This window comes from Siniperca chuatsi, linkage group LG9 (genome assembly GCF_020085105.1).
Source record: "Siniperca chuatsi isolate FFG_IHB_CAS linkage group LG9, ASM2008510v1, whole genome shotgun sequence".
Lineage (NCBI taxonomy): Eukaryota > Metazoa > Chordata > Actinopteri > Centrarchiformes > Sinipercidae > Siniperca > Siniperca chuatsi.
In genome coordinates, this window is record NC_058050.1 from 26,369,025 (window position 1) to 26,396,739 (window position 27,715).

Below are 27,715 nucleotides of genomic sequence, written 5' to 3' on the forward strand. Positions count from 1 at the left end.
CGATCCCACCACCCTCCTCCTTCTCTTCGCCCTCTTCTTTTTTGGATTTTATTCCTTTCCCAGACACACAAAAAAGCAGCACTTGGCACTTTTGAAATGTAAATAAAGTTTTGTTGTTTCCTTAGCCGTAGCCTCCTCCAGCACTGTTTATCAGACAGACTTCAAAGTGGCACACTGACATGTGGCTCTATCTCTCCCCTGCTCTGTGAAATAGGGTCACAGGCGACGCTTGGCTTTCAGAAAAACTTTCCCTTTCATGTAAGAACCTAGTGGGTGAGAGGAACTAAAGGGGGCCATGCCAGCCAGCCAGCCAGCCACCCACCCGCTATCCAAACTGATACACACACTGTGGCTTGTCCTCTGCTGTGTGTGTGTGGGAGTGTGGGTGTGTGCGTGGGTGGATGTGGATGAGATGTTGTTTTTGTGCACTTGTCTCAACTGGTCATTGCAGGCCAGCAGTTAGCCTGGCCCGTGCTTTGCTTGGGTGTATCTATTTCGCCTGTTGTTTTTGGTAGCTCATGATTTTATTCACTGAGTTTCTTCCTCTCTCTGTGTTTTTCTCTCTTTTCTATAGCTGTGGTGCCAGTGTGAGAGCGGCTCAGTACCTCGTGCTGAGCTCTGCACGCAACAGGACAGCAGCAGGACAAAAGACATAAGAGGAGAAAGGGAAGGACGGGAGGCAAAAACACAAGGGAACAATCCAGCAAAAGAGCTCAGAGAATCGGAGGAGACAGCATGTTGATTAGAGCTGTGTTTAAGAGACAAACCTGACTGTGGAGGAGACAGGCAGACAGACAGACTGAGAGATATATAGATTCTTAAATTCTCAAACGCAGAAAAGACTGCTGAGACGCTCACCTGCAGCCAGGCAGGCTGAAAAATTGAGCGACAGCCAAGAGTTCAGGGTGCTGGCCATGGCTGTGGGCCTGCTGCTGGGAGGATAGAGTTCAGATCAGATACCCACAGTGTAACTTCTTAAACCGTCATCCATCCTCTACTAATCTGACCCCGACTCCAAATCAGTGTCTCAAACCCAAAAAGACCCCTTCATCTCCTCCTTTTGTGCTCCTCTTCCTCTTAGCCATCTCAATATTTCCACAAGTCCGGTGTACTCTGCAGTAGCAACACTGTCAAAAGACAGTTAAATCATCACACAGACTAGTTCACCAGTCAGTTTTGTACTTAGAGAACTAGAGTGACTGTGTGACAGTCGCCTGCTGCAGAGTTTGACAGACAGCGGCCTTTTATTCCCGCACATGGACTGTTGATGAAGAAAGATGGCAGTGAGACTGGCAGGCGCCGCCCCTTCCTCTCGGCCACCTTCCCTCCCCCCAGCGGCCGCGCCTCGGACCGGTTAAGGTTTGTCTATTGGCATCCATCGCAGCATCGGCAGCAGCTGGCAGAGCGGGAAGGAACAGTATGCAGGAAACTGACTTACCGGCCACAAATGCCTTTAAAGGTAAACACTGACATTGCACAGCTGTGTGTGTGTGAGTGTGTGAGTATGTCAAGCATTTTTAAACACATTAACAATAGTCAGGTTTGGTCAGCTTGCCATAATACATTTTTATCATCAACCTCAAAGGTATGTCTAAATAATAAAACTGAATGAACACCTACATTTTTGTTGTGAGCAAGAGTGTTAAGTCGAATCACATGGTCATCTTGTGATAATCTCTGTTTTCAACTTAGTCCAACACTAATTCAAATATGGAGATATAGTCAATAATATGGAGATATAGTCAATAATGTTAATAGTCAAACTGATCATTTCAGTAGGGAGGCGGTACCCGAGATATCACCAACACCAAATTTACTCAGCTGTAACTAATTAACATTAAAGCAGCGAGTTGGCCAAAATACGGCTGTGTCTGAAATCCCTCCGTATTTATTATATTTACCCTCTGCCATTTCGAGTGTCCGAAAGTAGTGTCCATGGCCTGTACACTACTTTCTGACAAACGGTGCATTTTATAAATGCAAAAATTACAGTCGGGCAACACTACATCTGTTAGTAAAGACGTAAAATGCCAATGATTAGTAAGTGTCCAAAATCTCCATTTTCTTCTCACTACAGTGTAAAGTATTGAGTGTCTATTATATATGGAGTAGTGAATGAGTGATTTTGGACACAGCCTACAAAATGAAACTGCTGCCTGTTGGCCTTTTTCACAGCAGACATTTTGACTTGTTGCAATAACATTAACGATGGCTCTGTTCTTGTGACAGTGACAGTGAGCCAGCATGAACAATACCAGGACCCTTAAACCAAAGCAGCTAAATTGAATTCAGCCATCATCCATTTTATTTTTTACACTTGTGCTTTTCCTATTGTGACATGTGAAAAAAGGTATGTTGTCTGATTATATGCTCCCAGCATGACTTGCATGTACTTAGCTCATCGGCCAAAGATGGTTTTCTAAAGAAAGAAACACTGCTGTGTATAATTTAAATGCTTGAAAAGACAAGGAGTGGACTGTGTCTTTCTGCTGTTTGGAAAGAGCAGCAGAGTGGTAAGTCTTTATCCAGGTTAACGATTTAGCTGATTTCATCACATCATTTTAAGACAGGCATTAAGCAGCTAGCTCGTCAGTAGAGGACGAGTGTAAATGACCAACAGCTGGCTGATAGTGAACAGTAGTCAGAACTTAAAGCCCCTTTGCACCCACACAGGTGATTCCATCTATTCTAGCTAATTACCATCAATAACCATCTATGCTGGAATTACATAAGGTCACCAAACTTCACCAACCAAGAAGAGATGTTATTCAAACAGTCTTTTATTTATTAAGTCAAGTTAGTAGTATCCTTCTAAAGCTAAATTGCACCTCTGCATCATTTAACCTGATTCTTTTTATGTAGAAACAAGAGAAGTTAGTGATTATGCTTGAATAAAACCTACCATGTTTGGTACTATGCAGGTGACAAATACAGGCATGGAGTTTAAGTTATAGAAAATTATCACAATTTAAATCACAGTTGCAATATTGGTCATAAAAATGTTTATGTCTTAGTTTGTTACTTATTTCTTATGTGAACATTCCAGTCCTGCATTGTAAAAAAAAAAAAAAAAAACGAAGGAAAATACTTTAAAAAATGAAGAGAATTCAATACCCCAGAATGCAGTGCAGTTACAGCTTGCATCTCTCCAGATGTGTCAAAAATGTGAAAAACCTGCTGCCATTACCTTTCGAATAACCTAACAACCTTTCCTAATTTGCTGACTCATCTATGCATGCCTCTTTATGCATGTATATCTGCTATTTTTGTGTATTGACACTCGTCGTACTCTTTGAGGTTCACAAAGAGAGAAGCCGTCCTTCGTGGAAATAATGGGTACTGCACTGCCCACAGTATTAGCCTCTGTAAACTTGAGCTTAATGGTTTCTCATTAAAACATAATCACTTACTCTAATTATGATTGTTGTAATTGAAGGCGTACGCAGGCACACAGAGGAGGCTCTTCCTCTGGGGAGTAACTTCCCTTCTTTCAGCTGAACCACCACTCAAACCAAATATCCAACCACACAGGTTAATGAACGGGTTAAGACCTGTGACACGGTGACTGGCCTCAGTCAGATCAAATCTCTTTTCAGAAACAACGTTTCTGAGGATACTCCACAGACCTCAATATTAGCAAATAGTCTTTATGCTGTAACAGGTGGTCTTTATGTACTACTCTGTGTGTTTACTGTTTAAATTCATTTACCAAAAAAAGGAATCCATATGAAAACTATTGAGAGGGTGTTCTGTGTTTTGTAGTCAGGACACGTTGCTTTGAATTTTTTGAATGTAATTTTTTCACCTCCATTGTATTGGGATGGAGGCAGACTATTTGTATGGATAGATACCGCTAAGTGTAAGTGGAAAAATACAGCCAACATCAACAGTGTCACCCAGAAAGCAGATCTCAGTACAGTTGTGGTGTTACTTCTTCCAGAATGAAGCCGTGCTCTGTGTGTTTTCCATCATGTGAACAAACAGCTCCTTCAGACTTATACAGATAATACACCCATGAAGGTGACTGATGACATTTTCAACAGCATTCTTTCATGTCGCCTCGCAGTCTGGATTTCCAAGCTGCTGCAGTCAATTTCACATTCTGCCATTTTCTCTGTGATTGCTGAGAGTTTGGAGTCCTGCTGTGATGTTTCCATTGGCAATGTTAACCAAAGCACACATCGGAATGTGCCTCCTCCACTCACCACTGATTTGTCAAAGCAATTTGACTTGCAGCTGAAGCTCACTCAATCGCTTAAACAACCAAGAGCATGGAGCGGTTGACAGAACCTTTATTCTGAGGAAGATGGGATCTCCGAGACAGACATCTCACTCTGTGAGCTTATAGAAACCCGCACTGACGGACTGACTGAGTCACTGACAGATTGACTGATAACTTAGCTGGCTGCTCTCTGTTGTTTCCTAGGAGTTAATTAAACTACTGTTAAGTATAGAGACTAGTGGGGCTGGCATGCAGTGTGTGTGCTGTGTGATTTTGATTAATGCACTTGAAATCTTCACACACACACACACACACACACACTAGCTTATCTGTGAATATGTGTGTGCATCCTGCTGCTACTATTAGTATGGTCAACTATTGCAGATATGGAGAAATCTCTCCAGAGCCGAGCCTTCTCTCTGTTCTCAAAGCGCATGTATTATGTAATTCCTCAGCTGGGTGTGGGTGTGTGTGGGTTAGTTCTGGTCAGTTTCCACTGAGGCCCTGCGGGGTTGAAGAGGGGAATCAAATCATTGAGCGGTAGTAAACAAACGTGCCAACATTCAGATGAAGGTAGACTCCCGTGGTCGATAGCTGCAAGGTTAACGTAAGGTTTTGTTTACTGTGTGGGGTTCATATCAGGTAAAACACACACACACACACACACACACACACACACAGAGACATCTGGCCTTCCTCTCAGCCCAGCCGGGTCTGTGTGTCTGTCTGCGTCTGTGTTCAGTGCATTCTAATACACACTGATTTCCATGGTGAGCTTGTTATTGTCTGTATTGTGTTCTGAGGTGAAGTGTGGCAGATCACACAGACACAGGCCATGAAACATGTTACCAACACTGTTACCACTGTTTCTCCCCTTCAGTAGGCTTCTGTTTTTCCATGCACCTAACCATAATTGCTTCATCCGTCCTTCCCTAATGTATTCCTTTTGTAAATCCCCTGCTCACTTTTGCTTTGAGTAGTGAGTGGACGACACTACTTTATTCCTTCCTTCTCTTTTCCATCCCTTTTCCCTTTCAGTTTTTCTATATTCCCAAAATCAGAATCCCTTGTGAAATGTTCTTCATCCAGACACATGAATTCAAATGAAGGCTAATGTTGCTCTGTGTTTGCTGGATGTGTAAATATGTAATTATTAGCTAACATGTTCACTGTCAACTTTATAGAATTTTATATGTCAAATGTTTTTCAGCTTGTTGTTGGCCCCCAAAATGCATTTTTACCTCAATAAATATTGCCTCATTTACTCTGAAACATTAGAACAATTACAGCGGAGTTTCCCGCTGCGCCCCACCTCACCTGAAATTAACGTAAGAAGAAATAATTACATTTTTAATGAAATATCATATTAGGCTTATTAAGCATCAGGGAAAACAACATACAGCAAAAACATCTTTTTTTTAACTACGTTGATAACAAGATGAGATGCATCAGGATCTGTCTGATTTAGGTCAGCAGGTGATCGATTGATTCATCACATCATACGTTTGCTTCAGAGCAGCAATGTTAGGGCTTTAAAGATGAATCGACATGTATCGTAATCAGATACAAGAGTTAGGAAGTCGGCACAAACCAGATGTGACCCAAATTCTGCAAGAAAATCGGGGGGGGGAAATTGATAAGGCTGTTAAAAATCTTTCCAATATCTTTCTCTGGGCTCATCTGCCTGTATTCCCCAAAACACAATCACATATCTGCATTAAGCCATCCACAGCATTCCAACACTGAGAGCACTTGCCACCTCTGTTAACCAAAGTCCTGATGGAAACCCTGTGCAGTCAACAAATGAGACGAGATCTTTTGTAGACGCATATGACGTCTACTGTGGTTTGGATTTTGTAGAAAATCTGCTGGATCGCAATGTGTCACAAAGCAAGAAAAGAGAGGTCCGCAATTGCAGTCATAAATAAAACTTTCATGCTTCTTAAAATGGTAGACGGTACCATGAGTGAAAGCCCAATGGAAAAAAAAAAAAATCATGTCCAGCTATTTATTTTCTTCAGAAAAGAGGAAGAGAAGCAATGTCCTCTCAGCAGAAACAAAAGGTGATACAGTAGTGGTGCCTTCTAAATGCAGGAAAGTTAGCCTCCCTCTAAATCTAACCAGTGTCATCTTTTCTTCACCTACACTTTCTAACACCCCCCTTGAGGCAGTCGATATACAGAGAGACAATACTGCAGAGTCACTCTCAATCCCAGTCTACCTCCCTCTTTCTCATCCTCCTGTCTTCTCCCTTTCGGAGGCTGACACATTTTCTCACTGCCTCTCCCTCTGTGGTCACCTTTTTCTGTCCATCTCCATTTATCTCACTCTGTCTGTCATCCCCTCCTCCCTCCTCTGCTCCGTCTTGCGCAGTGTGGTCTCCCACCACAGTCAGTCCATATTGAGCTGTACTAATGTGAAGCCCTCGCACATCCATAAAGTGACTGACAGCTCTGGGTTATTTGATGAGCACCTCCTGCCCCTCTGCCTGCCTGCTCCCTGGGGCGGAGGCCTCAGACACACTGGATTTCTGTCTGTCTGCCTCTTTACTTTATGCATTGGTGAAATTATTCATACTTCATGCTTAACACGCCTGAGATGTTGATTTTTAAAATTGACTTTTAAACATATACGATGGACTGAGTTGCAACCATTTAACTAAAATTAGATAAAAGCACATTTTTTTCTTAAAGAATAATTCCAGTTAATCGCTAATGAGAAGTCATGAGCAGTCAGACGAAACATACTCTGAAGTTTTCTAAAAGCTGCGATATATCTGAGTTGGCACTGAAAGCCAAGCAAACATGAATGCCTTACATCAGCCAGTGTCTGTCATTCAAGGTAATAAATCCAAATTTAATGGATATAGTGCTATACTGTGAATGCACTGTTTGCAGCTAGCTACCATGTAACCGGTTAGCTCACCAGCTACAGTAGTTCAGTAACTAGCCCTGCATATAGTCACTATGTCACCAAGTTTCTACCACTTATTTAGTTAAAAACAAACAGATAAATGTAGCTGTACCACTTTCTGGTCTGACCAGGCCTTAAGGGATTAAAATGTGAAATTCAGTAATTACAATAAAGTTACTAATCTCAGGAACGCTTTCTTGCTTGGACATATCGAAGGATGGGCTTGTTTGCTGTCTTGTCAGGGTTGGCTGCCATCAGCTCCGTCTCTGTGTGTTCATTGAATAGACTGATCTGGGCATGTTAGCAACAGAATTAACAGAAATGATGATCAAAACTACAAACACAAGAGTCAGAAGACATTCTACCCACATCATTCAGAATTATGTTAAATAAATCCAACAGTAAATCACTTTTGACGTTATTTAATAGTAAATTGTTCAGAGACAGTTCCCAATGTAGGAAACTTATGGTTCAGCAAGCTAGTTTTAAATGGGGATTATAAGTGAGAATTCTGGATAGCTCTGCAAAGAAAGCTTGTTTCTTTGCAGAGCTATCCAGAGTGTGAGCAGGTAGCTGAGCCCTGTGGGAGCCTAAAGGTGATGAGTGCTGAGAAAGAGGATGTGTTGTGTATCATGTACAAAAACACACTGTTAAAAGACGATCAAAAGACAACCCTTCTTCCCTTGACACAATCATACACATATGCTTACGGCAAAGTTAAAATTGCATCTGTTGTGTAAAACTGCACTGAGGTGTAAAAGAAGAGGCAAACCTTTTCCAGTATCTACTGTTGATACTGTATACTAGTCTAAACCCTGGATTCTCAAAAATACAGTTGAAAACAACATTCAAGGCCAAAATACTTGAAGCCTTTAAGAAAAATGCAGGAACCAGGCTGTTTTTTCTTTAAACTTGTGCATGTGTAATAGTAGAGAATGCTAGCTTACCACTGGTCAGAGAGCTGTTTCTAATAGATACAAGGCTGGAATCAGTATCGAAGATGCCTAAGTAGAGCACCTCAGTTTGCTGTAACCGGGGAAAGGGTTCAGAGTAGCAGAGCAGAGTTTTCTGACATCACAGATGAGTCCCAGTTAAGAGGGAAATCTGCAGTTTTATGTTTGTCTTTTCTTTTTCTTTTTTGGCGAAGAAGAATGCCCACAACTCCCCCTTCCCTTTGTGAACGTTATGCTGCATTCAAGTGGTGTAGGAATATTTGCAGAAACACGTTAGTAGTGACAGAGCATTCAAACTCATCTGAGTTCTTAACCACCATTATTAGGGTTACTGATTCACAATCAAGTGACAAGATGATTAAGTTTTAATCGGTCTCTCTTTTTTCATGACTAACACGCTAGAACTTGGTGAGTGATTCATTTGAGTTTGTTTGCAGCAAACCAAGCACTGCAGCATCAACCGCAAACAAAACATAAGCAGTTGTGTCCTGCACTTTAATTTCATGCTGGAAAATTTCGGGAAAGGGCACACACACCAGTTGCGTATGACATGCATCGAATGAACTGCACCCATTGTTTTATGTGCAAGCCCACAAACCTGCGGCGTCGACGCTGGAAAATTCACGTCAACTCTCCAGAAAAGCAGCAGTTTTATCATATTTGCTCCCTGGATTGTCCCATCCTGACTACCATTTCTTAATTACTTCTTCTGACTGTATTCATGGTGCACCCGGTGGGTGCTACAAGTGTCAATTGATGCAAACATGTTATTGAATTACTACATTATTACGTTAATGAAAGAATACAAAGAGAATTGTTTTGTAAATGTATAACTGGGCGTTCAGAACAAAAGCAACACTGTGTTTTATAAACATTGGCTGCATTGGTGTGGTCATGTTACTACAGGTACATATGTGATAGATTAAGATCCAGGAAGTCCAGTTTAAATAATACAACCATGACCTTGAATGCTTATCAGATGCGAAAACACTGCACAGTGGTTTTTCATGCTATGAGACGGCATTTGACAACTCTTTAAAGTTATCACCACGCTAATCATTGTATCCTCAACGGTTGTCAAGTAAACAGTAGAATTACCCTTTAGGTGTGACACAAGTATAATAATTTAAGGACGCAGGAGCATACTTTATGCAACGTAAACTTTATTCCATGAGCTGACGCTCTGGTGACATGTGCCTTCATCAAAGCTTTAAATTAAAATGCATTAATTAATTCAAAGTATAATTACCCTATTAACATTACAGGACTTGGGCTTGCAAATATTTGCAGTCCGTTGCCAGTTGACGTTACATCGCATTTTGTCTGACAGTCCTTTGTTTTTTTTGCTGGAGCCCTCTGTGTCGGCACTGAAATGAATGCGGGGGCTGTGTTTTTTGATGCACACATCTGTAACTGCTCCATGATACTGGCTAGTGGTCAGGACCTCTGTCTGTGTGTGTGTGTGTGTGTGTGTGTGTGTGTGTGTGTGTGTGTGTGTGTATGTGTGCAGGATCTGTGCAGATTGTGTATCCATATTAGTTTGATATAATTGCAAGATGTATGACAAGATAATTGCACATGTGTGCGTGTCCATGAATGTGGGAGTGTGTGTGTCTATGTGTATTTATGTGTGTACATGCACGTAGGTCCACGCATGTGTGTATTTATGTTCGGCCAATATAATTACAGGATTTACGACATGATAATTGCATGCATGTGTCTGTGAATGTGCGCATATGTGCATTCATATTTATTTATTATAATTACAAGGTTTGAGACAAAGTGTGTGTGTGTCTGTGTGTGTGTTGGTGTCTGTGGCAGAAACACACTAAATTAGACAGACACAGTGAGTCATCATCCCCGCCTAATTTCTTCTTTGGGGTGTGTGTGTGCATCTTAGTATGCAAATGTTTATTGATATTTCAGGTTTATGAAGCAAAAGTGTGTGTGTATGTGCTGTTATGCACTCTTGCCTGAACAGTGTGTGTGTGTGTGTGTGTGTGTGTTTACCTTGTCTGTGCATGGCTGCCTGCTGTCTGATTTTGTCTCCTTTATTTACTTCCCATCCAGCGTATTTACTAGTCAGTCAGACATCCACCCAGCTCACGTTTACGCTGACCTAAATAGGCACATCAGCTGTGTGTACGTGTGTGTGTGGGTGGGGTGGGGGGGGGGGTCTATTTGCATCTGTGTCTACAAGTGTGAATGTGTGTGTGGGTTGGAGTGTGTGTGCATGTAGGCATGGTTTATGTACGCGTTTGTATCTGTGATTGTTTGCCTGTGTGTGTGTGTGTGTGTGTGTGTGTATTCCAGCTCAGTGTAGTCAATAGCTGTATTGAGGCTGCTGTCATTGTGTAGCAGCCTTCACATTAATGCTTCAATCTCCACTCCCTAAATTCCTCTGATTCCTCAGATAGCAGCAAACCTCCTCCAGCTACACTCAGCCTCCTCACTCACTCCATTTTCTTTTACTGCTGTTTGTGTCATGACACCAGGACACAGTTCCAAATATATAACGTATGAGTAAGAATTAGTTCGGTTCCAGCTAACATTAGGCTTGTCAACCATCCAGAGAGTACAGGAACTGACACTTTTTTTGTTAAAATTATATTTCATTTTTGTTAATGAGTTACTGGCTTTTTGGAATCAGTAGCCACTTTCACACATATAACCCACAATATTAGATTGTTCAATTATCGAGATGCAGTACGGGTTTGGGGGTTTGTGTATTGGTCGGCTGAAATTGTATCAAGTCTGGTTGCATTCTGAATATGTGGCTTTTTGTAGTCCCTAGTTGGATAAAAGGACACCACAAAGGTTCAGAATAATGGATTTTAAAATGTATTTTTCAGTTGCATGCCTGTCATGTTAGACATCACAGAAATAACTAGTATCCAAGTGATTTAGTATTGCACTTCCATAAAGCTAGCGGCAAACATGAGACAGATTAAGAAAAAAGTAGTCCCTAGTATTGATCATGCTCTAAAATCACTGGATCCTACATTTCCCATAATGTAACTTGATAGTATCTTTCTTCAGACCCTCCCTGTCTGCTAAACATTTTTCAATTTACATTCCCCCTCTTTGTAACGCAGGGCTTTTCTCTTGTCTCTCCTTTTCCTTAATGCGTCGGACGGATGATTAAACAAACTGGATGATGAAGGACAACACCGTCTGAAAGTGATTTACAACTATTTCTAGACATTTTCTGCACAAACCGCCATCTCCTCAGTGCGGCAAGGACACAACTTTTTCAATGTGTGTTCATTTAACCAGCCTTGATTTGTTTAGCTGAACAGCCAGCCAGCCGGACTGCCTATCTGCTCTGATTCAGTTGTTGATATGATGGCTGAGGTTACTGAGTTTGAGACGTTATTTTGGCTCAGCCTGTCGGCGCTGCCTGCCTGCTGAGATCCTCTGCTAGGTTGGCTAGGTAGCATGTGGGCGTGTGTGTGAGCATGTGTGTGCATGGGTATTTCTTTGTGTGTGCATTTGCGTGAGTGTGTATGTTTCATGTGTATTTGTGTAGTGTGCATGTGTGTGCGTGCCTGTACCTTGTTCATGTGTGTGGGCGTATGCGTGGGCAGAGCGTTAAAGCTGACAGTGAGCAGGCAACCTGAGGACATATTTATGAGGTTTCTCACTGTCGATGCTAACCAGTGAATATTAACCTGATGGTCTCTCAGCACCTTAAGCTGCAAAACACACAGAGGCAACATTTTCAAATTTTCTTTCTCATCTGATTAATGCACTGATAAGTCTGTTATGGAGGAATGTGCACAGAGAAAATGGGAAGAGGGCTAGGTCAGACTGTGCCATTATTGCTGTCAGGTAATTTTATCATGATAAAGATATCATCCATCTGGTGTCTAAATGGATGTAGATCCATGTAAGCCGTATTATGTATTAGCTCAAGGCTTCATAAATTTTGCAGAGTGAGGCCATAAACTCAGCAGAACTGTGGGTGGGGGGGGGGTAAGAGAGCATACAGTAGCACAATGCAAATTCCGCAGAGAATTTTAAAATAATAAGGTAATGGTAGTGGTAATATTAATAATGATAGGAATAATAATGATAATAATATGACTAATAATAATAATTGTCGTAGTGGTTTTCAAGCAGGAACATGGCAGTAGGAGGCCCGCAATCATAGATCCAGACTCTGCAGCTCTGGAGGCAGAAATACCTGCTGAAAGCTACAGAAGGAGAGAGGACAGAGACAAGAAAGCACAAAACTGTGGGAGAGAGAATGTGTTGAGTTAGTAACATGCATTAATGGGATAAGAATGTGCACAGATGGAGAGGGAGAGGAGGAGAGAAGTGCATCATGGGAAGTCCCTGGTGCAGTGTTCTAGTCGAGTAATAGGGTGCTATATATAGGGTATGAGCTATATAATAGGGTATGAGCTCTTAAAGATAAGATGGTGCCTGACCATTAAGGGCTTTGTAGGTGAGGAGAAAGATTTTAAATTCTATTCTGGATTTTACAGGGAGCCAGTGCAGAGAAGCTAATATTGGAGAAATATGATCTCTTTTCCTAGTTCTTGTTAGTACACGTGCCGCAGCATTCTGGATCAACTTTTGCAATGTTAGGTAAGTCCTTACAGTGGTGCTGGAGGCCAAGGCAATGCCATCTAGAGTAACTATATCTTTAGATAACGTGTCTCTGAGGTGTTTTGGGCCAAGTACATTAACTTCAGTCAGAGTTTACATCAGAAAATTTCAGGTCATCCAGGTTTTTATGTTCTTAAGGCATGCTTGAAGTTTAGCTAACTGATTAGTTTCATCTGCTTGATCGATAGATATAATTGGGTATCATCCGCATAACACTGAAAGTTTATGGAGTGTTTCCTAATAATAATGCCTAAAGGAAGCATATATTAGGTGAGCAGAATTGGTCCAAGCACAGAACCTTGCGGAACTCCGTGATTAACTTTGGTGTGCTTGGAGGATTCATCGTTACATCGTTATGTACAAACTGAGATCAATTTAAACCAGTTTAGTGCAGTTCCTTTAATGCCAATTAAATATTCCAGTCTCTGTAATAGGATGTGAGGGTCAAAAGTGTTGAATGCAGCACTAAGATCTAACAAGACAAGTATACAGACAAGTCCATTGATGCAATTAGAAGGTCATTTGGAATTTTCACCAGTGCTGTCTCTGTCCTATGATGGACTCTAAATCCTGACTGATAATCCTCAAATAAACTATTGTTATTTAGAAAGTCACACAACTGATTGGAGACTGCTTTCTCAAGGATCTTAGAGAGAAAGGGAAGGTTAGATATAGGTCTATAGTTGGCTAAAACCCCTGGATCAAGAGTGGGCTTTTTAAGAAGCGGTTTAATTACAGCTACTTTAAAGGATTGCCCTAGCAGTGGATATTGCCAAGCTGTCACTCCAATCGAGACTGGCCAATAGAGATGTGTCTTTCGTAGGTCGACCCACGAGATTTCAGCTCAGCATTTTGGATTGGCAAAGCTTTTGGATTCACAATTTGTTTTTTATATCATGGTAGCACAAAATCTCAATGTGCTAACACAACTATGTGCTGCTATCAATCTGATTTTTCTTTGTTGCTCATTCTAACATCTTTATAACAAAAGAGGATTCAAATAAATACCTGAGCATTTTACATTGTTCCATATTGTTTAAAACTTTGATGTTTGTCCCAGCTGCATGTCTCTACTTCCCTTAAAAGAGTGACTCAAAATCTCAATACAGACGTGGTAAACAAAGAGTTTTCTTCACATTCACAGTTTCTCACCAAATCACATTGTGTCTTCCCTCAAAGGTGAGACAGAGAGTGGATACTGCTGCCGAGTGCATTGTGTGCCGATGTAAACATGATGACAGACAGACAGTACTGCGGAGGAAGGTGGCAGCAGCAGTGGCCGCCACTCTTGTGAAGTCTCGCAGCTATTTGCCGCTGCTGTCTGTGTTAACTCTTTCAGCTTGCCACTGCAGCTTGTCATGTGACCATGGCAATCACAGAAACCAAACCAAGGTAAATGTAGGAGCTAAGTTAACAAATGGTCTTGGAGCAACATCAGCTTCAAAGTTTGACTACCAAGGCTGGGCCAACTGGATGATATAAGTTGACAAAACTCTGTATGATAGTGTCATGTTACAATTCACTTTAAGCTAAAACCCACACTATTAAACTACAGTGCATGTAAGGGTATTACTGAGGTGCTTTTCCACAAAGCTGGAATCTTGCCTGTTAAAAATGTTTGATTAAAAATATGTGCTAAATGTGGACAGATTAAGGGGGCATTTACATAAAGGAGATATGGGTCAAGATTATCTGCACCAGTGTTTTTGCAAGCTTTTAACCTAACCAGAGTTTTGTAAACATCTGCACTGCTGACCAGATTAAAAGAAAATTTACACCCAGAAGAAGCTGAGGCGTTGGGAACTCCCTCTACTGGACAGATAAGGTCATTGAATCACAGAATCAGCAGACATATTAAAAGGTTCTGTTAATGAGATTCTGAACATTAATATAGCAGCAAACAACTATTTGCTATATAAAGATATAGTGGAGTAATTCATCGTCATGAGCAGAGAATGATGTTCCACCTCTACCTGTGTTGTTATCGCAGCCTCGCACCGGCCGTGCGTACATGTTGCATGCGAGTCCCTCGTGTGAAACTGCGTCTGTGAGGAGAGCTGTTTTGCTTCTCATCTAATGTGGTGAATTAAGGATTTATTTTGACCAAATCAGAGTTGGTGATTGTTGGAACAGTCGAAAGACAATAGAGTCAATAGAGTCTGGTGGCAGGCAAGAATGATAAAACGTCTGTTTCTGGTCAAACAAAAAGGATCTTACTGTTTAACAAAAATGTCTCTCTCTGTAGGGATCCTTTCCTTAATGTTGTCCAACCCTTGGCAAAAACAAGCACTTTTAGTGACTGTGCTTTGGTGGGCGCAGTTGTCAACTGCTGGCTGAGGCGTAGAACCAGAATATTTCAGCGAATTAAGGGTCTATTTCGACCAAACTAGAGTTGGTGATTGTTGGAACAGTGGAAAGACTAACAAAGACAGTTTTGGTGAGTTTTATTTTCTTTCTGTCCAGTTTGAATGAAGTGTGTTTTATGATGAGCTGCAAAGTTAAATCACTGTTTTTCTCAATGGAGTCTGGTGCATCGTAGAGGCCATTTGTCTTGGTCTGAGATGCTGGTGCTCTAGTGCGACATTTAGTGGCAGTGAATGTCGCTTACAGCTCCTTTAAATATAAGACCAGAGGAGAGGAAATTGTGATTAAAAGCCATAGAAGTTCGATCAGTAATATGACCAGATAATTGTTTGCTTTGAGGTGGGATAAGAAATGGATTAAGAGATGCTATGGTGTTCCAAAATTTAGTGGAACTATCACAGGCAGAGAGAGCTGACTGACAATAATTAGACTTAGCTTGCTGGTGCAGATGTTTCTTTTAAGCCTAAAGGTTAACCAGTCCTTAAGGGTGCCACTGGATCTAGCCTTGGACCAGGCTTTGTCTTGATGGCATTGGAAAGTTGTGGGGAGAACCAAGGACTGAATCTGTTTTTTATAAGGAGCATGTTTGTCAGCAATAACATTAAAAGATTCTGTAAAGTTTACCAGTGTCACGGCAGGATGAGAAATAGAGAACATTTTACCAAATTAGTATCTCCAACGGGGACAGTGATCACTAACGTCAAGGGCAAAAACTCCAGAGACAGGGTCTTTGTGTGGTCTGTTTGTAAGTATGATAGCACGGTGGAGTTAAGAGGATATTTGAAATATGGTCTGGTGGGTTCGTTTATGAGCTGAAAAAGATTCAGTTCCAGGCACTGATCTTTTAATTTGTTAGAGCAGTCAGAGAGCCAGTCCAGGTTAAGATAAAATGAGTAACACCTGCACACTGACTTCAAACCAACACATTTTGACCACAGTTGTATCTTTGTCAGGTGAAAATGTTTAAAAATGGATACCACACCCATATATACCAACAGGTTGTATGATGACAGGTGTGATTAACCATCCCACATGGCCAGGGTGATAAACATCTCATCTCACATTTAAAAACAACCAGAGTTGACCAAAGTGCTATACAATAATTTAACATAGAAAGAATAAAATCACATGACGTGGTAGCATAAAAACCCTATCGCATACACAAAATCAATTGGTAAAGGAGAATTTTCAAAACACAGAGGACTAAAAGTGATGCATAAAACCATTAAGGGCATTCAAAGGCCTGAGAAAACAAGTGGGTCCTACGTTTAGCCTTAAAATTGTCTCCAGAGGAGGAACACCTAATTGAAAATGGTAAACTGTTCCAAAGCTTTGGGTTGAAAAGGGGGCAGAGGCGCTCAGTGATGTAAGGAGGATTTATGGACGTTTATTTGCATCGTGTCTTTGTGTTCAGATTTGACTGAGATATGACTTCAAGTAGGATGATGTGATTTTTGATTCAAATTGCCTCCATGTTGTCTAAGTTGTCCCCATGAGTTGTGTGTCACAGCCACTGCTGCTCAGACTGCTGACCGCGTTGATAAGCATGCCAAATCAACGGGCCAAACTACAATAACTAACTTCCTGTTGTTTTCAGAACACCAGCATGCACCTTTCCCTTTCACATCGGGCAGTCTCTTTGCCTCACTTCTCTCCCTCCGCAGCTTGAAAATGTCTGCTCTGCAACACCATTGATGATTGAAGACTCCACAGGGTCCCTTTAATGGGACTTAATAAACCTAATAAAATATGGCATTATAGTGCAGGACAATAAAAATTGATATTTATGGAACATGATGTCAGTGAATAGATTGCTACTGTACAATAGGGTGATATATATAATTTACTTATAGTTAATATTTGGAAGACTAAGACCATATATACTCAGGCATTTTTCAAACAGTGCTTTTGTGTACATTGTGGTATTTGCTATAAGTGCCATGAATGCAGCATGTTACTTTTGCTTTTACTGTATTTTCTACTTAGTATCAAAGTGACAAGGAAGATGAGAGTGACATGACCTTCTTCCCTCCCATTCATTGCTTCACATGTGGGGAAATTCACATGAAGTGTCCAGTGTGTGCTGCCAGGCCAGCAGGAGGCCCAGAGACAAAGCAGATCGAGAAGGTTAAAACACAGTGTAACTTTGCAGCCATATAGCGTGACTGCATCTCCCCGAAGCATACACAAGTACATTCACTTCCTGCCCAGAACGCACGCACGCACACACACACACACATACACACACACAGAGCAGAGCAGTAGTGATGCACTGTCTGGACTGTAGAAAGGAGACACAGCCTGAAGGTCTCTCTCGGCTTCTCTCCCTCTTTCTGTCACTGTTTCTCTCTCTTTCTCTCCTTCACTATGGGTGTCAATTGTGCCAAGTCAGCACAACTCTGACATGCTTAATTATCCCAGTAGAGCCAGAGAGAGGAGAAGGGAGAGGAGGAGGAGAGAGAGTGGTGAGGGGAAACAGGGGAAGAGGAAATTGGGGAAAAGAAGGATAGAAAAAGAGGAGAAGAGATGATGAGACAAGGGGAGAGAGGGAGTGAGGAGGGGAGAAAGAGTCAAAAACAGGGCAGACGTAAGAGGAGAAGAGACAAAAGAAGAGGAGATGGTGGAAAACGCAAGAAGGGAGGAGAGAAAAAGAGGAGAAGAGGAGAACTATAGAGGAGCGGAGAGGTAAATGAAAAAGAGGAGTGAGGCAGAGAGACAGCAGGTTGGAAAGATGCCCCAATCCTTCATGGCTCACAGACGCATCCGCAACACATTTATTACCGTACTGCCCTGCAAAGCTGCTGCTCGCCTCATAGCAAGGCTGCAGGCTGGAGCAGAGAGAGAGAGCAGAGGGCAGGAGAAAAGACTAAAATACAGAGAGTGATGGAGATCAAGGGGCCATAAAACAGTCTGACACTGACAACTCACAGTTACCAAATGCAGAACCCAGTACCTTAAAAATCTAGTTTGTAGCAGCATTTTAATGCATGTGCATTATATTCAAAGTAATAAAACTAACCTGGATTCAAAGTTGAATTGATATTTCAAAGACACATGGGGGTTTGTAGGCCAGCATTATTTAATGGAGTACCCCACAGATTTTACACGTGAACATTAGTTAATTCGTGAAGAGGAGTACTACTTTCTAGATAATACAGACATGGCTTGCCATTCCCTGAAACAAAATCCTAGTAGGTTAAAGTTGCTCTGTTGTTTTACTCTCCCTCTTCCACGTCCTAGCCCACGAGGAACGGAGCTACACCATGAAAGTAATAAAATGTAAATGACGTTGGCTATATTACCTTGCTAACTTGGTATAAAAATATTTGGTAACACTTTATATTAAGGTACACATTCACCATTAACTAGCTGCTTATTAGCATGCATATTAGTAGCATATTGGCTCCTTATTAGTCATTATAAAGCACTTATTAATGCCTTGTTCTACATGACCGTTTTCTACAACTACTAGGCCATTAACTAAGAGTTTTCCCTCAATAACTTCCTAATTACTGCTTATTGATAGTTAAGTACAGAAGTTGTTGTGCATGAATTCTGATCTTAATATGCTTTGCTCAGTATGGGCCTTATAAGGTGGTAGTACCACAAGAATAGTCATTATCCCTTAATAACACTTAATAAATGTGGTCTATTATGTAACAAAACACAAAACTACAAGATTTAATAGTGTCCAAATAACTCTACATTAAGTCTCTCTGACACTTATTAACCCACACAGGTTCCCTCTTGCCTCATCTTCATACTTAGTAAATCCGTTATTATTATTATTATTATTATTATTATTATTATTATTTTTTAGTAATGTTACTTTCGCCTCCAACATTAGTGATCACCTCACAGTACATATTCTTATATTATTTACCGTTTGTTTTTGTATATAATGTTTTTCTTAATCATTTTGATAATCATCTCAGTGTCTTAGAGAGATGTCTCTTTTTTATACTCGGTGCATTCCTGACTTTAGAATGTTAATATATCAGAATCAATCCAGTGATCATCTGACTTAGATGTTTATACAGTGTGTAGCCTACATTTGTTCTGCATAGACTACATACGCTTTTAATACGCCATTAGTGGAAAGTATTTCTGCCGGCTTGTGAAAGAGTAAAAGTACAGTTTAAAAAAGGAAGGTGAAAAGTTGCTGTTCTTAAAAAAAAACTACTTTTTTACTCATTTGCGTTACTTGTAACGAGTCACTACCCACCCCTGCCTGGCAATGCGCTTCCATGAATTTGGGGTGTGGAGCTTCTAAAGAAGGAGCACTGAAGGGAGGGGTGTATTTGTTTAGCTGTTGAGTTCAAATACCAACAATCTTTCTCCAGAATCGCTTACCCCACCCCACCAGTCTGCTAATATGCTGACGATGCTTCTTAACAAACTTAATTTAATGATTTGGGTGGACTCTCAGCAGTACATTCAACTCATCATTTCAAGTCAAAAGTCATGTTTATATGTTTTGAAGTGGTCTAAAAATATAAACTAGAAGTTTTAAGGTGAATCAACTTGAAATTAATAAAATTGATAAGTTAATGATAAAAGATTAGTTAATTCCACTAAATTCCTGCATGATGTGCTACAGTGCACTAGGGAGCCAGGATATCTGGGCATCTGTTGTAATGATTATAATATATATATATATATATATTTTACAATTGTCTCTTACAAGTCCTCCAAGTGCAATACTAAATCACTGGAGTACCCCTTTAAAAACAAGTCTAAAGCTGTGCCCAAAATTACTCCAAATTAGCACCAAACACAAGGCTGAGGCTGATGAGAATTAGTTTTGTAGATACTTAGTCAACCCAAAGTATTGGACAAATGGAAATGTTGACCAATTATGACGCTATATGAAAAATAAAGGGTTCAACAAGATCATTAGTATGCATCCTTTTGGGAACTTTGTGTGTCTGAACCAAATTCTGTATCCATGCTTCTAGGATGTGGAGATATAGATAAGTGAAAACGTTGACCTGCTGGTGGCGCTAGATGAAAAGTCAGGGGATCACCAAAGTCATTAAAATCCACCCTCTGGGAACAATGAATGTCACTTGAAGTCTTAGTACCAACATTAATGTCAGCACTGCATTGGAATGATAAAATGACTCAGTATAATCAGTTTTCTCCACACAGAAAATCAGTACTGGCAGTCTTGCAGCCTGTCTGCTGTGATGGTGAAATAGACAGACTTGAGCATTAACACTGGAGGACATGGAGGGGTCCATGTTTCCTTTAATGGCCCATACTGAGTGTATTACCTTCATACAGGCTGTACTGTATTAGCGGGGTGCCACAGCATGTTACGCCATGAACAGCCTCTTTTTGAACGTGTTATAATGCTGCTGGTCTGAGAGTTTTGACTGCAGCAACAGCAGCCCACTGACTCTCATTTACTCACACACACACACACACACACAGAAACACACATCCAAATGGACGCCCAAGGACACTTTGGTTGCCACATACCGTGAAACACACTGCGCACACGCACACACACACACACACTGCTAAAAACGAGTATCCGGCCCCCAGTCTGTCACTGGCAAGCGACGACTACAACACTTTGTTATATCACAGGCACAACCACACATCTACACACACACACACACACACACGCGCGCACTCGTCAAAGTGCAATTCACGTCACACATTTTCTGTCTGAGTCTGCATGAGCAGTTTTCTTCTCCACTGCGGAATTTGCTTTCTCCTTGTTAGAGAACAGTGCAGGAGTTGAAAGTAACAGGAAATAGCAAAATAATAAAAAAAACCCTCTCTCTGTCTCTCAGCAGTCATTTCTTCGAAAAGAAAGATTCCCTTTTGAGACCTTTGATGGGAAATGTTAGTTCTGCAGAAAATTAGCCGGCTGAAAGTCAATATCACACGTCCTGTTATACTCCACTGGTGTCATGATGGAGAGGTCAGACCAGTTTGGTTTGAATGTGGTAGTCTTGTAGTTTTACTCTTCCTCTCATCCGCCATTACCTATTAATCCTTCTCTTCCTCTGCTCCTGCGTTTGCCTCCCCACTCCTTATCATATCGTCATTATCACCTTCATCCTCAGAGCTCTCATCACCCACAATCTTATCATCATCACCACCATCCTCCTCCTCATCATCACTATTCTCTGTCCTCCTCCTCTTCCTCCTCCTCGCTGCCACTTCCCTTTCTTCCCTCTCTTCCTCTTCCTGTCTATTGTTGCTGCTGCCATCTGTCCTGTTTTCTTTCTGCTCTTCGTATCCTTTCCTCTCCTCCTCCTCCTCCTCCTCCTCCTCCTCCTCCTCCTCCTCTCGCCTGGTTTCCGACCAGCAGACTGTTTCCTTGCCTGCCTATCGAGACAGACAGGCTGACAGATCAGCTGACTGACAGGCCGACATCAGAGGAGAGGAGAGGAGAGGCAAAAGAGATGATGAAGACTGTGAGAGTTAAAGAGAGAAGATGGGAAAGTGCTTATGCAAATTATGATGTACAGTAATTGGATTGGATAAGTTTGACAGCGAAGTTTGTTCAAATCTCCCCAGTTTCTATGCTGTTTCTAGGCAGAAAAGTTTTAATCAAGAAGATGTGATGTGCTGTCAGAAAAAGTAATGCAATAATTTGTTGTGTTTTTGTCCAATGGAAAGAGCCACAAGGTTTCTCTGATTAGTGATTGGTTAAGTCCTATTGCAAACTGAGAAGTATTCACTTCCAATTGTTAATCAACCTTGTTCGCCTCCCGAAGAGCACATGAAATCACAAGGCTCTCTAATTTCATGCCAGTTTGAGAGAGGGGGTGGTATTGACCTCTTAATCAGCAATTTTTTTTACTGGTTATATTGTTTACATAACTGAATGGAGAATTATTGAAGTGAATGCAAGGACATTGATTGAGGTTAATGATCACTGTATGTCCTACGCACGCTATCTCCTGTTCTGCCTTTTTGCCACAGCATAGGAGTAAATTTTGCCTTGTGAAATCTGGTCTACCTGCATCATCAGGACTGTGTGAGAGTGTATAGACTGCACTTGATTAACATGCCCTCACTTTCCATTTAGTTTAGTTGCACCTGTTAGGGCTCAATTACAGCAATTTCAAAGTGAATTTTGGTGAACTTGGTGACACACAGATTTGAAGTGTTTACCAATAGCAAACCATCTTTGACAGTACTTACCATTGAGGGAACAGAGATCCATAGATTCCAAAACAGAGGAAGCTATCATATTAGCTGTGTCACATCTGACCACCCGACCATCACACTGACCACCCGACCATCACACTGACCACCCGACCATCACACTTGACCACCTGACCATCACACTGACCACCCGACCAGCACACTCACCTCCACAGATGTCTACACTGCACTGTGCCGGATCAACGCACGCAAGGCTGCTGGACCAGACGGTATCCCTGGTCGCGTACTCAAGTACCAGTACCAGTTTGCCTACCGCAGCAATAGGAGCACAGAGGATGCAGTCTCCATGGCACTGCACTCTGTACTCACACACTTGGACAATAAGAACACTTATGCACGAATGCTGTTTGTTGACTTCAGCTCTGCATTCAACACTGTCATCCCTTCCAAGTTAATTACCAAACTTGGAAACCTGGGCATTAACGCCTCCATTTGCAATTGGATTATGGACTTCCTGACAAACAGACCTCAGCTTGTTAGGTCAGGCCACAACTGCTCCACCACCGTCACACTCAATACTGGCATACCACAAGACTGTGTGCTGAGCCCCTTCCTCTACTCCCTCTTCACTCTCAACTGCAGGCCTGTGCATGGATCTAACGCCATCATCAAGTTTGCAGACGATACTACGGTGATTGGTCTCATCAGCAACAACGATGAGACTGCCTACAGGGAGGAGGTCCAGCACTTGGCCACATGGTGCTCAGACAATAACTTGCTCCTTGTCACCTCCAAGAGCTGACCAAAAGGAGCTCATCGTGGACTTCAGGAAGGAGAGAGGAGGCACACGTGACCCCATCCACATTAACGGGATGGCTGTTGAGCGTGTCTCCAGCTTCAAGTTCCTGGGGACCCATATTTTGTAGAACCTGTCCTGGACCACTAACACCTCCTGCCTGGTCAAGAAGGCTCACCAGAGCCTCTTCTTCCTAAGGACACTGAAGAAGAGCCAACTGTCCTCAGCTATCCTGGTGAACTTCTGTCGCTGCACAGTAGAGAGCATCTTAATCAACTGTGTCACAGTCTGGTATGGGAACTGCTCTGCTGCAGAGCGCAAGGCACTGGAGCGGGTGGTGAAAACTACCCAGCTCATCACAAGGACTCCACTTCCAGCCATTGAGGACATCCAGAGGAAACGCTGTCTGCGTCGAGCCCACAGCATTCTTAAGGACTCCTCCCACCCTGCCCAGAGACTGTTTTCTCCCCAGCCTTCCGGCAGGCACCTCAGGTGCCTCCGGACAAGGACCAGCAGACTGAGAAAAAGCTTTTTTCCCAGAGCTGTCTTCCTACTGAACTCTGCCCCCGGCTGATTCCACTGTCCTCTCATATACCTTAACTTAAATGCTGCCATATTGATATTGTTTTTGCTACATGTACCACATGTTCATTTGCACTACTGGACTATTTATTTATACATATACTGCAACATTTGCACTCCAGTACTATGTACTGAATAATGCAATAACTCATCTACTGCACTGTTAGCTATTTCCATACATTGCACTACTTTATATTCATTGCACTGCTGTTCTGCCCAGTCCAAGTCATTATTGTACATATCCATCAGTATACTTCTGTTTATAGTAATGCCATCTGTATATAATGCCCATAGTACCACTTGTAAAATATTTTCATAATATTGCTCTATCCTGCATTTATGCACACACTTTATATCCTGCACTTGCTTATTGCACTTCTGGTTAGACCTAAACTGCATTTTGTTGCCTTGCACTTGTACATGTGTAATGACAATAAAGTTGAATCTAATCTGCTTTGCTGATTATAAACTGCTTCACTATTATGATTTGGAGACAGTTATGAGACAATAAATTGTGTTATCTTATTGTCTGGTTAGCAGCTGAGCTAGCTACCTTGCTAACTGTCAGCAAGGGGAGAGTCTTGATAGACTGCTACGACATGCCATATTTTTGAGGGAGTTTGTTTATCTCATGGTCATAGTTTTTATATTTAACATTTTTTTACATCGTTCAAAACACAATTTGTCAAAACTAAATAGAGGTGAAAGAAACATGGCAGGTTAATTTACAGGTTTACTGTGTTTTTCTTTTTACTGTAGAAAGTTTTACACATTTTTCAAGAACAGGTGTGTTATGAGCTTCTTCACTGTTGACAAGTAGATAAACTAGCCTACTGGCGCCTTCAGCTGTGTCCGTCGATCCCATGACCTTTACCTTGCAAGACACAACAGTCCATTTAAAGACTACCTTCAGTTTGCTTGCTGACAGGAGAGTTATTGACTAGCGCCAGTGTGTGGTTAGCGTGTTAGTGGTTAGTTTGCCAGCTACAGTAGTTCACCAACTAGCCCCGAGAGTACTACATCACCATGCTTTTAATACCTTGTTACTAATAACGTCAACAATTGCTCGGTTTTTATTATAAGTGTCCCAGTAAGCCATGACAGTGAGACTGTGGACCAGCATGAACAATACCAGGACCCTGAAACTGAAGCAGCTAAATGGAATTCAGTCACCATTCATTTTATTATTATTTTGAAAGCATCTCTTTACTGCTACATTTTAATCTGTTCTCAGACTTGTATTTTTCTTTTCGTAGTTTTAAAAATGTATCTTTTAAACTTTGCTTCAGTAGGTTTGTGAACCCCTTTGATCTGTATCCCATTCTGTAATGTGTTCTAAAAATACATAAGATTTGATTGTGACTTATTATGGAAATTATAATGAATTCAATTGAAAGACTAAACAGAAATGGCAGATTTCAAATGATAGCCTCAGTTTTGCCTGCAACGTTTTATACTATCAAGGTTTTATATTGTTGTGAAGAAATAGTGTTTAACGTAATTTTTGTAATGACATGTAAGTAATGACATTTCTGTCTGTAAAATATCTTAGTTATCTCAGTTAGGTTTAGGAAAAGATCATGGTTTGGGTTAAAATAATTAGTCAACGTTGATTTCTGATTTCACACGGGGCCCGAAAAGCGGTTAATTGGATGAAAGTCCTGTGTTGGCGGGTTTTTTTCCCTTAATAGGCTATCTTTTTGACCTTACACCAAACAACATTTCAACCAATTTTAGTGTTACAGACAAATTTCCAATGTCGGAATAAAATCATGCGTTGGTGCGCGCCTTGTGGGCTAACCCCCCGGCAATTCAGCACCATGGACAGGGCCGGCAGTCGCTGAACTAACAACTGCACAAGCGGTGGCCTTCAACCATGATCAACCATGGCTGGGCCGCCTGGGCAACAGTGTCTGATGTTGAAAGACCGTAAACACCCAGTGACCCCAGGATACATCACTGATGTTGTGTTCAGGTGCATCAGAAGATGTATCTACTGTGACCTCATATCATTTCATTTAAGCTGCCATATACAGTAGACCTGCTCTTGTTTAGCAGTGTTCTTATGATTGCTCTTGTTTGCTTCCTGCTTGTTTCTTCATCCTTCACATTTAAGTATCTGCTGATCAGTTCTTGGCAAAGCTTGGGGGAATGATCCATCTCTGGCATTTTCAAATCACACTAATTAACCTGTATGTGTCTGTAGTTTTAAAGGGAGGGGGGCTGCATAATTCACTAGGGGAAGACAGATTTACTGTTGCCTTGCATTTTGCGACATTTCAAAGCTTTGCTTCAAATTCATGTGACAGCTGAATGTGAGTGTTGCTGGAGAGGAAGACAAAGAAGAGTAGCGGTGGAGACAGAGGATGGAGAGATGGGAGAGTAAACGCAAAGACACAAAGTGTGAGGATGGACAGAGGGGAAGAAGACAAAATGGGAGAGTAATAGGGAGTAATAGAGCTGGAAAGGAGAGAATAGACAGAAGAGGAGATAAGACTGAAAGAGGAGTCTAGACAGACGATGAGAGTAATAGATGAGACAAAATGAAAGATGCGAGGAGAGGAGAGGAGAGGCTGGGCAAGTCACTGAGGCTTCACTAATTGCCACTCAGAAGAAGGGGAGAGGGTTTGTTCCAAAGAACGGTCATGCTGGTCTGTTCTTTGAATCGGATCTCTGTTCCTGCCTCCACCCCCCCACCCCCGCCACCGTCTAGACAAGAGCAGAACAAGCTGTTCTTGTTATGGGAGGAAGAGGAGAAAATGTGCAGTGTCATTAGGTCGCTCGCTGCCAGCCGGGCAAATCGGAAGGACTCGCACCAGGAACGGGCCTGTGAGGTGTTTGTTGTACGTGCAGGTACGAGCCACAAAAACTCTAAGGAATTTCATTAAACATTTTCCTTCCACTTTTCCTTTTGCTGTGAAGGATTATTTTTTGCCTCCATCCTCCATCTATTAACTCGCCAAGTACAAGAAAAGGGAAAAAAAAGAAGAATCCCGACCAGAAGTGTGTAGAATCTGGCTGAGACTTGATTACAGCGGTCGATTAGACCTGCGTAATCACATTAAGTAATGAGTTTGGCGCGCAGGAGTCAAAGCTGATTTGTTACTATGGCAAAGACATCATTTGACTGAATATTTCAGTGGGAGTTGTGTAAATCAGTCCAATTTTCTCAGCCTCACGTACTGTCCACATATGAAGCAGGACTCATTTGTGAGACTAAATGTGAAATGATTCTGTAAAGACAAATCCAAAATAGCATTTTCTCCATTTTTGTTTCCATGTATTGCTGTACAGATGTTTCAGGTGTGTTTGTCGTCCAAGTCAGTTTTGAAGATTAAACATCCAAAATAACCACTTGGCTGAAGCTAGCGTGTTGCGTCTGATTACCTCCTTAGTATTCTGTAGCCATCTTAGTTGGACCACAAGAAATGATCATGGTAGATGAGTCCAGGTTTTGTCTTGCATCCAGTTTAAACTGCCAGGGGGCCCTGGGCAAAAATGAGTTAATGGGTCCCTGTTGACCCCCTCTCTGTGCAGTGTGTGCAGTTTTTCTATACTTGAATACTACCTGGCACCAGGTTAGCTGTGTGGTAATTTCGTTAAAAGCAAATTAAAGTTACCCTCTGAAGTTTTTAACCACTAGTAGCAGTATGGAGTGCTGTTTTTATGCGTGGGTCTCTGTTTTGTTTGCTCAAGGACACACACGTATGTGCACGTGTCCGCAGAATACGTGATACACATTCCTGCCAATGGTTTCACATTATTCCACTTATCAACAGGTGGCGGTAACGTGCTATGAAATGTAGCAGTGCGCCAACAAAGACAAGAAAGAAGAAAACTGCTTGTAAGCAAACATGGATGCAAATAATGTAGGTTTCAAATTTCTCCAAAATTTGGCGTTGCAAATGTTTTATGAGGAAGAAAATGCATTTAACACTTTTATTAGGTCATTAGAATACCCACAATAATAGTAACACCTCCAGTAAAACTCCACCTGACACCTTTAGAAATATACAACATGTAAGCACAAAAGTGAAATTACAAAACACAGTTTTGAAACAGGGCCTCAACAACAGTTAATAAAGCAGGAACAACCTTAAAGGGCCACTCCACCAGTTTTACACATCAAGATCAGTTTTA

The 27,715-nt window shown here is 41.5% G+C and overlaps 1 protein-coding gene across 3 annotated transcripts in view; it reads left to right on the forward strand.

Moving 5' to 3' along the window:
* LOC122880990 (low-density lipoprotein receptor class A domain-containing protein 4-like) overlaps positions 1-27,715 on the forward strand; it is a 228,570-nt gene that overhangs the window by 87,265 nt on the left and 113,590 nt on the right. For all 3 annotated transcript variants that reach the window (XM_044206588.1, XM_044206590.1, XM_044206587.1), the window contains one exon: positions 575-1,459. In XM_044206588.1, the coding sequence (XP_044062523.1) occupies positions 1,420-1,459 (40 nt within the window). In that variant the 5' untranslated portion in view covers positions 575-1,419. The remainder of the gene's footprint in view (positions 1-574; positions 1,460-27,715) is intronic.